This window comes from Hypanus sabinus, chromosome 10 (genome assembly GCF_030144855.1).
Source record: "Hypanus sabinus isolate sHypSab1 chromosome 10, sHypSab1.hap1, whole genome shotgun sequence".
Lineage (NCBI taxonomy): Eukaryota > Metazoa > Chordata > Chondrichthyes > Myliobatiformes > Dasyatidae > Hypanus > Hypanus sabinus.
Window position 1 is genome coordinate 134,173,878 of NC_082715.1, and position 15,844 is coordinate 134,189,721.

General features: G+C 45.2%; 2 protein-coding genes across 2 annotated transcripts in view; one reads left to right on the forward strand and one right to left on the reverse strand.

Annotated features, from left to right (window-relative positions):
- The window catches only part of LOC132401142 (uncharacterized), a 120,501-nt gene extending 111,089 nt beyond the window's left edge, over nt 1-9,412 (reverse strand). The window contains exons 1-2 of the mRNA XM_059983035.1: nt 9,199-9,412; nt 8,602-8,661 (exon numbers count right to left, since the gene is read on the reverse strand). Of these exons, the coding sequence (XP_059839018.1) occupies nt 8,602-8,656 (55 nt within the window). The 5' untranslated portion in view covers nt 8,657-8,661; nt 9,199-9,412. The remainder of the gene's footprint in view (nt 1-8,601; nt 8,662-9,198) is intronic.
- Nucleotides 9,413-10,657: 1,245 nt separating this feature from the next.
- LOC132401139 (prolyl endopeptidase-like) overlaps nt 10,658-15,844 on the forward strand; it is a 181,551-nt gene continuing 176,364 nt past the window's right edge. Inside the window, exon 1 of the mRNA XM_059983028.1 lies at nt 10,658-10,783. Within this exon, the coding sequence (XP_059839011.1) occupies nt 10,745-10,783 (39 nt within the window). The 5' untranslated portion in view covers nt 10,658-10,744. The remainder of the gene's footprint in view (nt 10,784-15,844) is intronic.

Here is a 15,844-nt window from a genome sequence, read left to right on the forward strand (position 1 = left end):
TGGACAAAATATTTGCTGCACCTACAGCATATGTAATGACAGGTTTCCTTTCAATTCCAAGTACTGTTATTACTTTTCATTTGTCACGAGCAAGGCATCCATAAGACCTTAAGGTGTAGGAACAGGTTTAGGCCATTTGGCCCATTGAGTCTGCTCCACCATTCCAGGATCAGTATTACAGTGGTGTAAAGGGAATTACAGAGGCATGAGAGGTGAACTGGCCAAAGTTGATTGGAAGGGGACACTAGCAGGGATGATGGCAGAACAGCAATGACTGGAGTTTCAGAGGGAAAATTGAAAGGGACCATGCAGATACATCCAAGGTGAAGATGTATTCTAAAGGGAGGATAAGGCAACTATGGCTGACAAGGAAAGTCAAGGATAGCATAAGTGCAAAAAGAATCAAGAGGACATATAATACAACAAAAATTAGTGGGAAGTTAGAGGATTGGGAAGCTTTGAAAAACAAACAAAAGGCACCAAAAAAACATAAGGAGAGAAAAGATGAATTTTGCAGCCAATAATATCAAAGAGGATACCAAAGATTTTTTTTTCAGATATATAAAGGGTAGAAGAAAGGCGAGAGTGGATATTGAGCCACTGGAAAATGACACTGGAGGGGGACAAAGAAATGGCAGACAAACCTAATAGGTATTTTGCATCAGTCTTCACTGTGGAAGACAATTAGAGAATGTCAGGGGCCTGAAATTAGTGTAGTTACTATTAGTAGGGAGAAGGTGCTTAGGAAACTGCAAGATCTGAAGGTAGATAAGTCACTTGGACCAGATAGACTACACCCCAAGGGTCTGAAAGAGGTAGCTGAATTGTGGAGGCATTAGTAATAATCTTTCAAGTATCACTAGATTCTGGAATGGTTCTGGAAGAACGGAAAATGGCAAATGTTACTGCACTCTTTAAGAAGGAAAGGAGGCAGAGGAAAGGAAATTATAGGCCAGTTAGTCTGACTTCAGTAGTTGGGAAGATCTTGGAGTCCATTGTTAAGGATGAGGTTTTGGAATATGTGGAGAAGTATGATAAACTAGACCAAAATCAGCACGGTTTCGTTAAGGAGAAATTTTGTCAGACAAATCTGTTGGGATTCTTTGAGGAAATAGCAGATAGGATAGACTAAGTAGAGTTAGTGGATGTTCTTTACTTGGATTTTCAGAAGGCTGATGACAAAGTGCCCATATGCAGCTGCTTAACAAGATAAGAGCCCAAGATATTACAGAAAAAAATATTAGCACAGATAGAAAATTAGCTGATTGGCAAGAGGGGAAGAGTCATAATTAAGGGACCCTATTCAGGTTGGATGCTGGTGACAGAAGACGTTCTGCAAGGGTTGGTATTGGGACCACTTTTTTCATGTAATATTTCAATGATTGATTTGATGGCTTTGTGGCCAAGTTTGCAGATGATACAAAGGTGGATGGGCAGGTACTGCTGAGGAAGTAGGGAGCCTGCAGAAGGACTTGGGCCAACTGGGAGAAAGGGCAAAGAGTTGGCAGATGGAATATAGCGTTGGGAATTGAATGATCATAAACTTTGGTAGCAGGAATAAAGGCAGAGACTATTTTCTAAATGGGGAGAAAATTCAAAAAGCAGAGGTGCAAAGGGACATGGGAGTCCTTGTGCAAGATTCCCTAAAGATTAACTTGCAGGTTGAGTCGGTGGTGAGGAAGGCAAATGCAATGTTAGCATTCATTTTGAGAGGATAAGAGCAAGGCCATGATGCTGAGCCTATATTAGGAACTGGTAAGCATTTATGGGCCCCTTATATGAGAAAAGATATGCTGGTGCAATGGAGAGGTTCCAGCATAGGATCATGAGAATAATTCCAGGAATGAAAGAGTTAACAATGAGGCGTGTTTGATGACTCTTGGCATTGCTGGAGCTTAGAAGAATGAGAAGGAATCATATTGAAACCTATTGAATATTGAAAGGCCTGAATAGAGTGGATATGGAGACAATGTTTTCTCTAGTGGGTGAGTCTAGGGTCAGAGGCCTAGATCCCTCAGAATATGGGGATATCCTTTTAAAAAAAAGATGATGTTACTTCTTTAGCCAAAGGGTGGTAAGTCTGTGGAATGCATCACCACGGACTGCTGTGAAGGTCAAGTCATTGAGTATATTTAAAGTGGAGGTTAATAGGTTCTTGGTTGGTCAGGGCATCAAAGGTTATGGGGAGAAGGCAGGAGAATGGTGTCATCCTTATAAACTCCAGTGAGTACAGGCTCAGAACCATTAAACAGCCTCATACCTTTCACTCCCAGAATCATTCTTGTCAACTTCCTGTGGATGCTAAGCAAAGCCAGCACATCCTTTCTTAGATAAGGGGCCCAAGAAGCAAGAAAGCTGTGAGTAGAACGGCTAAGGATTTCCAGAGCGAAGGCATTTTAATCCTTGGGGTAAAAGAGAGGCAAGACTGCACAGGTACATGACGTCAGCCAGTAGAGTGGGAAAAGTTTAAAAAGACCACCATATCCAGTGGGCAGCGTAGTGAGAGGTAGCAGAGTGATAGGGCTTTGGCTCAACGGGCTTGGGCAGTAACAAGGCGAGGTAGGTTTACCTGTGCTAATTGCAGAAAGGAAGTGTGTGTGAGGCCGGTTTTCTGTGCTCGGTATCAGATGCAGGAGGTCCTGGAGTCTCCCAGCCTCCTGGACGGCCATATCTGCACCCAGTGTGTCGAGCCGCAGCTCCTAAGGGACTGCATTAGAGAACTGGAGATGCAGCTCAATGACCTTTGTCTGGTCAGGGAGAGTGAGGAGGTAATAGAAAGGAGTTATAAGCAGGTGGTCACACTGGGGGCATGGGAGACTGAAAAGTGGGTACAGTCAGGAGAGGGATGAAGGGTCAGGTACTAGAGCATACCCTTGTGGCTGTACCCCTTGACAATAAGTACTCCTGTTTGTACTGTTGGGGGTTGTGGGGGGACAGCCCAACTGGGGGAATCATCAATGGGGATGGAAGATGTTCCAGAGGATTAGAGGGTTGCAGATGTTGTTCCATTATTCAAGAAAGGGAGTAGAGATAGCCCAGGAAATTATAGACCAGTGAGTCTTACTTCAGTGGTTAGTAAGTTGATGGAGAAGACCCTGAGAGGCAGGATTTATGAACATTAGGAGAGGTATGATTAGGAATAGTCAGCATGGCTTTGTCAAGGGCAGTTCATGCCTTACAAGCCTGATTGAATCTTTTGAGGATGTGACTAAACACATTGATGAAGGAAGAGCAGTAGATGTAGTGTATATGGATTTCAGGAAGGTATTTGATAAGGTACCCCATCAAAGGCTTATTGAGAAAGTAAGGATGCGTGGGATCCAAGGGGACATTGCTTTGTGGATCCAGAATTGGCTTGCCTACAGAAGGCAAAGAGTGGTTGTAGACAGGTCATATTCTGCATGGAGGTCGGAGACCAGTGGTGCGCCTCAGGGATCTGTTCTGGGACCCTTACTCTTCGTGATTTTTATAAAGAACCTGGATGAGGAAGTGGAGGGATGGGTTAGTAAGTTTGCTGATGACACAAAGGTTGGAGATGTTGTGGATAGTGTGGAGGGCTGTCAGAGATTACAGCGGGACATTGATAGGATGCAAAACTGGGCTGAGAATTGGCAGATGGAGTTCAACCCAGATAAGTGTGAAGTGGTTCATTTTGGTAGGTCAAATATGATGGTAGAATATAGTATTAATGGTAAGTGGAGGATCAGAGGGATCTTGGGGTCTGAGTCCATAGGACACTCAAAGCAGCTGCGCAGGTTGACTCTGTGGTTAAGAAGGCATACAGGGCTTCATTAATCGTGGAATTGAATTTAGGAGCCAGGAGGTAATGCTGCTCCCTGGACCCTGGTCAGACCCCACTTGGAGTACTATGCTCAGTTCTGGTCGCCTCACTACAGGAAGGATGTGGAAGCCATTGAAAGGGTGCAGAGGAGATTTACAAAGATTTTGCATGAATTGGGGAGCATGCCTTATGAAAACAGGTTGAGTGAACTCGGCCTTTTCTCCTTAGAGTGACAGAGGATGAGAGGTGACCTGATAGAGGTGTATACGATGATGAAAGGCATTGATCATGTGGATAGTCAGAGGCTTTTCCCCAGGGCTGAAATGGTTGCCACAAGAGGGCACAGGTTTAAGGTGCTGGGGAGTAGGTAAGGAGACGACAGGGGTTAAGTTTGTTTTCGCAGAGAGTGGTGAGTGCATGGAATGGGCTGCCAGCAATGGTGGTGGAGGCGAATACAATAGGGTCTCTTAAGAGACTTTTGGATAGGTACATGAAGCTTAGAAGGATAGAGGGCTATGGGTAAGCCTAGTAATTTCTAAGGTAGGGAAATGTTCGGCACAACTTTGTGGGCCTGTATTGTGCTGTAGGTTTTCTATGCTTCTAAAACTGCTCACAATACTTCAAGTGTGGTTTGACCAATGCCTTATAAAGCCTCACCATTACATTCTTGTGCTTATATCATAATCCTCTCAAAATGAATACTCGTATTGCATTTGTCTTCCTTACCCCTGACTATACCTGTAAGTTTACCATGAGGGAATCACGCACTAGGACACCCAAGAACCTTTGAAATTCCAATTTTTGAATTTTCTGCTTAGATAATAATTTACCTCTTTAGTCTTTCACTGCTTCCTGACCACCACCTATCTTTATATCATTCACAAACTTGGTGATAAAACCATCAATTCTGTCATCCAAATCATTGACACATACAGTAATGCGAAAAGAATCAGTCCCAACACTGACCCCTGTGGAACACCACTAGTCACTGACAGCCAATCTGAAAAGGATCCCTTTATTCCCACTCTTTGTCTCCTGCTAATCAGTTAATACTCTATCTGAGCTAGTTTCTTTCCTGTAATACCATGGACCCTTATCTTGTTTAGCAGCCTCATGTGCAGCACCTTTTCAACGCCCTTCTGAAAATCCAAGTGAACAGCATCTACTGACTCTCCTGTCTTGTCTATCCTGCCTGCTATTTCCTCAAAGAATTCCAGCAGATTTGTCAGGCCAGATTTCCCTTGAGGAAACCACGCATTCAGGTTTCACTGAACGTTGATTTGATTGGTAAAATTAATCCCGTAAAATGGTGAAGAATTGTATGAATCCATAACTGCATATTGTGATAGCCAGCTAGACTGGAGATGATTAAGTAATTCTCTTTTAATCCATTTTGGTTATCATAACACTGTAATTTACTGGGATTTTATGCACATTATTTTGACATAACTATCCTCCCTTCACTTTCTTTCAAGAAATTGCCTGGTTTTTTTGGGGAATTGTTTCTATAATTTCAGGGTGCTGTATAATTGAAGTTTTGTTGTGAGACATATGATCTGCCCAAGCTTCAAACCACTAGCTGGTACAAATTCTCAGCTCAGTAATAGACTTTTTGAAACTGGTGAAGCTGTAGATCTTCAGCAAAATTTTAGTTAGTGTGGTTGTAAAAGAATTTGGATTGGCACAAGCAAAAGAAAGCAAGTGAATGTTTGACATGGGAAGTTCCTACTTTGTTGCTGTAACTACACAGGACGTTACAAAGTTATTGTAGCTGAATTATTCACATTATTCTGTCATTTAATTGATATCCAGTACTGTACCAGAGTTTCATAAAGTTGCAAAATATTCTATTGACTTTTGAACTCAAAGCCTTGACTAATAAAAGCAAGTATTCCATAAGCTTTCTTAACCATCTCATCAACCTATGTAGCCACTTTCAAGGAACTATTAACTTGGATCCCAACACTGCCCTTAACAGTGTACTGACTCATTGTATCTGCCCTACCAAGGTGCAAAACCTCACATTTATCTAGGTTAAACTCTATCTACTATATCTCTGCCCCATATGTGCAACTGATCTATATTGTGTTGCATTCTTTGCCAATTTTCTACACAATCCACACCACCACCAATCTTGATTATCATCCTCCAACTTCCTAACCCACATATCTATGTACATTTTCATCCTGGTCATTTATTTACATCGCAAACAGCTGAGGCCTGGGTACAAATCCCTGCGGAACACCACTAATTACAGACCTCCAGCTCGAATAAGTCCCTTCAACCACTACCCTCGCTCTTCTATGCGCAAGCCAGTTCTGAATCCAAAATGCCAATTTGCCACAGACCCCATGCATCTTAATCTTCTGGATTCGCCTCCCATGACGGACTTTGTCAAACGCCTTACTGAAATCCATGTAGGCAACATCCATTGCCCTACCTTCATCAATCTCTCTTGTCATCTTGTCAAAAAGTTCAATCAAGTTGTTAAGGCAGGACCTGCCACACACAAAGCCATGTTTACTCTCCCTAATTAGGCCATGAATTTCCAGATGCTCATATATCCTATCCCTAAGAATTTTCTCCAGCAATTTCCTTCCAACTAATGTGACTCTCGCTGGTCTATAGTATCCAGGATTTTCCCTTGTTCTATTCTTAAATAGAACAACAACATTAGCCACTTATCAATCCTCTGGAACCTTGCCTGTGGCTAGGGAGGATATGAAGATACTACCAGTCAAGGGCCCAACAATCTCGTCTCTTGCCACCTTCAATATCCTGGGGTAAATCCCCTCAGGCCCTGGGACATCCACCTTAATACTCACTTGGAGGTCCAACACTTCCTTCTCCTTGACCTTTAAATGCCCTAATGTATTTATACACTCAGCACTGATCTCCTGGTCCTCTGCATTCTTTTCCTTGGTAAATACTAAGAAAAGTTGCATTGGATTTCTGTAACAGTGCAGGAGACCAAAGACAGAAAGGTTAGAATGAGAATGGGATGGTGAATTATAGTGCTGGGCAACCAGATGCTCAGGATTGCACCTGCAAACCTAACACAATTGATTTACAAAGCAATCATCCAATCTGCGTTTGGTTTCTGCAATGTGGAAGACATACATCAGCAACTCCATGTGAAACATTCTGTTAACTTTCTTTATTATTCACAGTTCTGAAAGTGGTTCTGACCCGAAAGCTTAATTCTGTTTCTCTTTCCCCAGATGATGCCTGATCTACTGAACTTTCCCATTATTTTCTATACTTTATTTCCAGATTTCAACCAAGTAATTTGAGGAATTTTGACAGGACAGATAAGAAGATGGTGATTATTTTGTGAGAATCTGGAAGAAAGGTCATAGCTTAAAAATAAGGGTTCACTTGATCAAGGCAGAAATAAGGGGAATCTTTTTAAAGACAGAAGTAGACACATTTTTGATTCGAACAAGGTGGAAGGTTATTAGGGGCAGATGGCTGTAACACGTAGAAGGTAATAATGACATAATAGGCACTTCCCTCAGTCCATAGTAATAAAAGTATTTACATAAAAATAATATCCTTGCTTTAATCTGAAGGGTATTAAATGTTTAATCAATGCTTAATCTTAATCTGGAAGAAGAGGGCACCAGCAAACAATGCAACATTCTTCAGATGGTCCAAAAAGCTATTTCTTTCATTTCTTTTACATCTTTTTCTTTCACATGTGGCTCTGGTACTATTAGAGACTGAGATCTACAGTTTAATGGGGTGTTTTCTGGCCGATTGAGCGATCTGGCGCTTTACTGTCTCAAAGAACGTTCCGGGAGGCAAGCTGCCTCAAGAACAAGAAGCTTAGAAACAGGGTGCAAGCCCATGATCGACTCCATTTCTCACCAATCTCGCCGATTAAAGGGTCAAGGAAGAATGAAATATCGTGGCAAGTGCAGAAATTGAGCGAGTGTTCAGCACTGACTACCAGCCTCTCGTTCGCTGCTGCCGGAGGAAGGTGTCTGCGTGCAACAATCTCTCTTTCTCCCTCTCGCTCATTTCTGAGGGAAAGTCCCTGCACTCAAATCATTTCTCTCTCCCTCAATGCTGTCGGACAATGGTACCAAAGTTCCTTAAACGTTGCCTTTTATTCTGACAGGAACATAAAAACTCTGTACTCACAAAGTTTCAGTTTTGAAGGCCTTCTATCTACCAAGCATACCTTTGCCAGAAAACAACCTGTCTGAATACACACTTGCCTAATCCTTTCTGATACCATCAAAATTGGACTTTCTCTAATTTAGAATCTCAACCCAAGCACCAGACCTATCCTTCTCCATAAATGTTTTGAAACCAATGGAATTCATGATAAGCAAAACACACAAAATGCTGGAAGAACTCAGCAGCCCAGGCAGCATTTTGTGTGTACTGCTTAGTATGAGTTCAGAAAAGAGTACAGTCGACCTTTTGGCTCATTTTTCCATAGATGCTGCCTGGCCTACTGAGTTCTTCCAGCTTTTTTGTGTGTGTTGCTTGGATTTCCAGCACCTGCAGATTTTCTCTTGTTTTGATTGGAATTCAAGTTAATACTGTAGCCACTGTTCTAAAGTAACCTGAGTGTGTACCTAACTTTAACAAAATGGATTCTTCTGACAAGAGTCAGTATCCTGTCACAGCCTGTTTGCAGTTAACCCACCATCACTCTCAACACAGGAAAAACAGCACTGCCAAATCCAAGCCTCATCTAATTCACCAACTAATACCCTCAAGCCTCAAGCATCAGGAGCTCTAGTTACACTAACTGTTTCTGCTACAATAGCCAGTGGATAGCATGAACAATACCAGGATCTACTTACCAAGTGATATGAACATTTGGATTGTGCCTGTCTCCAGAATGTATTCATCAACCATGAAGTCTGCAACATTAATTCAAATTCCCTGTGAAACGTCTTTGCTACATTTATCTCTAATTTTCTAATTCATGCAATGCTGTGCTTTACCATTATTGCTTGAAAGCTCTGGACAATTCCCATTGATGTTTTCTGCCCTTTGCTGTTTAACTGTTCTGTATTTAACCTGATCAATGTTTGTAGCTAACACCCTTTCTCTCAAATGATTTTTGCCCATTTTGAATTTTCAAGCCTATTCTCAAATTCTTAAACTTTATCATGTTGACATCATTTTTCCATAACTATTAGATCATGTCCATTTATTTTTATTTATGTAATCAATATGTTGGCCTTGTTATGAATGCTCACAGATTTAGACATCAATTCTTAAAATCTAACTTTTACCATTTAAGTCACACGCTTTAATCATCACTCATTTAGTGACCCTGTACTATCTCTTCTTCATATTTCTCTTCATATGAATCTTTCCTTCTTCCCTTCCCCATTTAAAGTTTGATCTACACTCTTAATAATTCAGACACAGCAGCTTGATTAAAATTATACCTATCCCAGCAGAGCATCTTCCTCTTTCTTCCTCCAGTACTGAAGAAGAGTCTCAGCCCAAAAACATCAACTGTTTATTCTTTTCCAAAGATGCTGCCTGGCCTACTGAGTTCCTCCAGCATTTTGTGTGTATTACTTTTATTTCCAGCTTCGGCAGGTTTTCTCTTATTTGGTCTTCCTCTTTCCCTAGGACTGGTATTCATTCCCCATGAATTTAAGCCCATTCTTTCGCACCAGATCTCACTGACACTACATCAATTGATTGTGATGCAATAGTAATCCAAAGATCCAAGGTTCAAAGGTTTTTTTTTGGATATCCTGACAAACATTCCATGCTAAATTGTGTCTGTCCCAAAGAACTCAATTTAGCAATTACATTTCCTTTGCACCTCATTGGAACTGCATTCAAACAATATATGCAAAACTGTTTCTTGAGAAGGGCAGTCCCTACAAATGCCTGGATCCTGCATATTAATTTTGAACAGTCTAGTTTGTCCAATATGTAAATGTGCAAGTATAACTTCTCTCCTCTTTTACGCCCATCTCCAAGTTGAGTTTCCACCATCCTCTGAATTTCTTTTCCTTATCCCAACTTTGCTGTCACAGAGATCCAATTGACTCTTCAGTTTATGTCTTTCACCTTCACCTTATGCAAAGGCACCACTACATTTACATCCTTAATGTTAAGTGATTGTTTGGCTAGAATGTCTGCCACCCTGTTTCCTTCGATCCCAACATGGGCAGGGACCGTTAAGAAGTGGAAACACAATCCTAGACCCTGCAGCTTCAATCTCAAGCAGAATGTCTGGCCTACAATTGCACATATCTGCTTTAATAGATGTCAAAACCGAGAATAAATCAAAGCACAGAAGTAAACAATCAAGGCATAATCTTCAACCCATCTCTAAGCTAAAATGTTAGCAGCCATCGTACATGAATACTGATAGTTTGTCTGATAACCTTTCCTTAATTGTCACCTGAAACTTTGGAACATTAACAGAAATACTTGACACCGGATCTTTTGAACCATCTGTACAGCTAGCTAAAAAGGCATAATATCTGCCTTGTATATATATCAACCACAGGCAAAGGGAAAAACCATGGAGAGCGACAGAAAGTGGTACACTGGGACAATATGGAATCCAGAGCCTTAGGAAGGTACAGCGTGTAACAGGCGAGTCGGCCCATTTAGTTGGTGTCGAACCATTTAATCTGCCTACTTCCATCGACCTGCACGAGGACCATAGCCCTCCAAACCCCGACCATCCCTGCGCCCATCCAAACTTCTTTTAAGCGTTGAAATCGAGCTCGCGTGCACCACTTGCGGATGTTAAATACCATAAGATTTCGTGCCCATCCACCCTAAACTCACGAATGAAGTTCTCCAACACTCTCCCCATGTTGGCAATGCAGGATGACTAACTTTATGAACCGGAGTGAGGGTGCTCCCGGGCGGACGCGGGGCGGGACCGGCACTGACGGCAATGCGCAGCCGTTAACGCGTGTGCGGAGGGCGGCCGTCCGTCGGTTGTCGTGACAGGGAATCATGGCGCTGCAGTACCCGGAGGCCAAGCGACTGGACAGCGTGAGTGGTTAGCGTGCACAATGGCGCCCGTGGGCCCGGCTTTGCGTTCGGTCGGAGCCGACCTGCAGGCCACCCCGGAGCCGCTGCTTTGTCCGAGTAGTGTTTCAGATGGCGGGGAGGCTGTGCCTTTACATTCGTTCACCCCAGTCCTTGTCCCTGTCTTCGCCAACACTCCCTCCTCTTCGTCCCCTCTCTCCCACCCTCCCTTCCCCTGTGCCACATTCTCACCCTCCCCCCCCCTGGCGCCCCTCTCTCTCACCCTCCCCCCCCCCACTGGCACCCCTCTCTCTCACCCCCCCCCCACTGGCACCCCTCTCTCTCACCCCCTCCCCCCCCCCCGGCGCCCCTCTCCCACCCTCCCTTCCCCTGTGCCACATTCTCAACCTCCCTCCCACCGGCGCCCCTCTTTCTCACCCTTCCCCCTCCCACCGGCGCCCCTCTCTCTCACCCTCCCTCCCCCCCCCCACCGGCGCCCTTCTCTCTCTCACCCTCCCCTCCCCCCCCCCACCGGCGCCCTTCTCTCTCACCCTCCCCTCCCCCCCCCCACCGGCGCCCCTCTCTCTCACCCTCCCTCCCCCCCCCCACCGGCGCCCTTCTCTCTCTCACCCTCCCCTCCCCCCCCACCGGCGCCCTTCTCTCTCTCACCCTCCCCTCCCCCCCACCGGCGCCCCTCTCTCTCACCCTCCCCTCCCCCCCACCGGCGCCCCTCTCTCTCACCCCTCCCCCCCACCGGCGCCCCTCTCTCTCACCCTCCCCTCTCCCCCCCCCCGGCGCCCCTCTCTCTCACCCTCCCTCCCCCCCCCCCACCGGCGCCCTTCTCTCTCTCACCCTCCCCTCCCCCCCCACCGGCGCCCCTCTCTCTCACCCTCCCCTCCCCCCCACCGGCGCCCCTCTCTCTCACCCTCCCCTCCCCCCCACCGGCGCCCCTCTCTCTCACCCCTCCCCCCCACCGGCGCCCCTCTCTCTCACCCTCCCCTCTCCCCCCCCCCGGCGCCCCTCTCTCTCACCCCCCCCCCACCGGCGCCCCTCTCTCTCACCCCCCCTCCCCCCAGCGCCCCTCCCTCTCATCCCCACCCACCGGCGCCCCTCTCTCTCACCCTCCCCTCCCCCCCACCGGCGCCCCTCTCTCTCACCCCTCCCCCCCACCGGCGCCCCTCTCTCTCACCCTCCCCTCCCCCCCCCCCCCGGCGCCCCTCTCTCTCACCCCCCCCCACCGGCGCCCCTCTCTCTCACCCCCCCTCCCCCCAGCGCCCCTCCCTCTCATCCCCACCCACCGGCGCCCCTCTCTCTCACCCCCCTCCCCCACCGGCACCCCTCTCTCTCACCCTCTACCCCCCCCCACCCGTGCCTCTCTCCCAATCTCCTCTCTTCCACCCCCCCTGTCATTTCATCATGGCTGAACCCTATTCAACCCCATACATTTGCCCTCTCAGCATCCCCCTTGATGCACAGGCCAATCAGGAATCTATCAACTTATGCTTTAAGTAGACCCTGGGGCTTGGCCTCAACCGCAGTCTGTGGCAGAGCATCCCACAGATTCACCACTCTTTGGCCAAAAGGTTGCCCCTCAATTTTGAGACTGCCCTCTAGTTCTGGATACTCCTGGCAAAGGAAACATCCTCTCCACATCCACCTTACCTTGTCCTTCCAACATTCGTTAGGTTTCATTGAGATCCACCCAACCAGCATTCTTCTAAATTCCAGTGAGCACAAGCCCAAAGCTGCCAAATGCTTCTCATGTTAACCCCTTCATTCCTGGAATCATTCTGCATCCCCTCTATATGTCCCTTCTCTCCCACCCTCCCTCGACATCCCTCTACATGTTGGCCCTTCCCCACCCCTCCAAATCTACTATCTTTCCTGTCTATGGGCTTCCATGGCTGATGGCAGGAGTGTGAGGCATCGTTGGGTAAGAAGGCTCGGAATGGATGGGTATTGGGATTATGGAGCCTTTGTGAGATGGGAGGTGTTGAAATGAGAATGCCTTGGTGTGTTTGGGAGGGCCTTAAATCACTTGAGTCTGGGATACATAAAAATTCAACGTCTTTCAAGGGGAATGCGCAGTTGATATTTCAGCCCAAGTCCCAGATTTATCCACACCCAGGGTGGAGGAACAACACCTCATATTTCATCTGGGTAGCCTCCAATTTAAGGGCATGAACTTCAACTTCTCTACCTATTGGTAATTTCCCCTTCTTCTCACCCACCTATCACCTCCCTTGGTGCCCCTTCTCCTTCCCTTTCTTCCATGGTCCACTCTACTGTTATCAGATTCCTTCTTCCCTCCTTACCTTTTCCACCTCCCAGCTTCATAGTTCATCTCCCCCCCCCCCAAAAAAAAACCTATGTGGCTTCACCTGTTACCTTCTTGCTTATTCTCCTCCTCCCCCATCACCTTATTCTGGTTCCTTCCCACTTAATTTCCAGTCCTGATGAAGGGTCTCAGCCTGAAACATCAACTGTTAATTCATTTCCATCAATGCTGTCTGACCTGCTGAGTTCCTCCCGTATTATGTGTGTGTGGCAGTCAATATTTTTTAAGTTTTCTAGTGATGGATGTTTGCCATGTGTCAAGAAATAGAGTAGAAAGAAAAGATTTCATTGAAATTTATAAGATTATTACACTGTTGGTAGAATGCAAGCTGTTTTCTTTGCTGATGACTCATATAATCAGCACAAATTTTTTCAAAATAAGTGAAAGATCATTTCAGACTGAGCTGAGAAATTTATGCACTCACAGCGTGGTGAAGCTTTGGAATTCTCTATCCTGGATGGCTTGGTTCATTCGAAACAAGCATTGGTAAATTTCTGGATTTTTACAGTAATCGAGAAGAAACATTTTTCCAGTAGTGTGAGGAACACATGAAAATGAGAGATGAACCTGACAAAGTTGCTACACCGTGCTAAAATCTCCTTGCCTTCTGCCAATGAGTCAATTTTAAACCATAAGACATAGGAGCAGAATTAGGCCATTCGGCCCAGTGCATCCACTCTGCCATTCAATCATGCCTGATTTATTATCCTTGGTAATCCCATTCCCCTTGTAAACTTTGATGCCCTTACACATCATGAACCCATCAATTTCTGCTTCAAATATACCCAAAGATTCGGCCTCCTCAGTAGTCTGTGGCAATGAATTCCGTAGATTCACCATGCTTTGGCTAAAGAAATTCCTCCTCATCTTTCTGTTCTGAAACTGTGATCTCTAGTCCTAGATCCCACTATTATAGGAACCATCCTGTCCACATCCATTCTATCCAGGCCTTTCAATATTTAATGTTTCAATAAGATCCCCCCCCCCCCCCCGCCATTCTCAACACCAGCCAGTACAGGCCAAGAGCCATCAAATGTTCCTCATTCTCGTCATCCTCCTCTAGACCCTCTCCAATAACAGGATATCCTTTCTTACATAATGAGTCCAAAACTGCTCTCAATACCTCAGTGTGGTCTGACCAATACATTACATTACATTCTTGCTTTTAAATTCCAGTCCTTTCGAAATTAATGCATTTGTGCTCCTTGCCTCCAACCCGTAAGCTAACCTTTAGGAAATCCCACACAAGCCCTTTTGCACCTCTAATTTCTGAATTTGCTCCCTGTTTAGAAGATGGTCTATGCCTTAATTCCTTCTACCAAAGTGTATGACATGCGCATCCCCAACCATATGCCATCCGCCACTTGGCCCATTCTCTTAGCCTGTCCAAGTCCTTCAGCAGGCTCCCTGCTTCCTCAACACTGCCTGCCCCTCCACCAATGTTTGTTTTGACAAAAAATTGGACACAATGCCATCGGTTCCATCATTCAAATATTTGCATGAAAAGAAGTGGTCCCAACACCGATGTCTGCGGAACGCCACTGCTCACCAGTGGCCAACCGGAAAAGGCCCACTCTTTGCCTTTACTAGTCTGACAATCATCAGTCCATGTTAGTACCTTTCCTGTAATACCATGGACTCTTCTGAACAGACAAGTAAATAACATCCACTGACTTGTTTTTTAATCCTACCTGCTGTTTCTTCAACGAATTTGGACAAGTATAACACATTGGAATCATAGATTCAAAGAAAACTACAGCACAGAAACAGGCCCTTTGGCCCATCTAGTCCATGCCAAACCATTTAATCTGTTGACTGTGTAAGACCTACCTTGGTTGGTGTTTCCAAATGTGACACTTCACACTTGTCTGCATTAAATTCCATCTGCCATTCTTCAGCCTATTTTTCCAGCTGGTCCAGATCCTGCTATAAGCCTTGATAGTCTTTGCTGTCAACTACACCTCCAATCTGGGCATCATCTACAAATTTGCTGATCTGGTTAACCACATTATCAACTACATCATCGATACAGATGACAAACAACAACAGATCCAGCATCGATCCTGGTGGCACTGCACTAGCCACAGGCCTCCAGTCAAAGGCAACTATCTATGTCCACTCACTCACTGGCTTTTCCCTCAAAGCCAATGTGTAATCCAATTTACTACTTCATCTTGAATGCCAAGTGACTGAACCTTCTTGATGCCACCCATGTGGGATTTTGTCAAATGCTTTGCCTTCATCAGTGTTCCTGGTAACATCCTCAAAAAAACACTCAAGTTTGGTTAGGCATGACCTAACACGCACAAAGCCATGCTGACTATCCCTAATCAATCCACATATTCAGTCCCTTAGAATACCTCCTAATAATATACCCACTGCTGATGTCAGGTTTACCAGCCTAACGTTTTCTGGTTTATTCTTAGAACCTTTCCTAAACGGCAAAACAACATTAGCTATCCTCCGAGACCTCACCTGTCGTTAAGAATGATTTAAACATCTCTGATAGATCCTGTGCAATTTCTACACCTATCTTTCACATCGTCTGAGGGGGCACCTTGTCAGGCCCTGTGGATTTGTCCACCCTGATTTGTCTCAAGATAGCAAACACCTTCTTCCCTGTGATCTGTATAGTTTCTATGACCAAGTAGACTGTCTATCTCCCGGATAAATACAGATGCCAAAAACCCATTTAAGATCTCCACCTCTTTCAGTACTATGCATAGATTACCATTCTATTTTCCCTG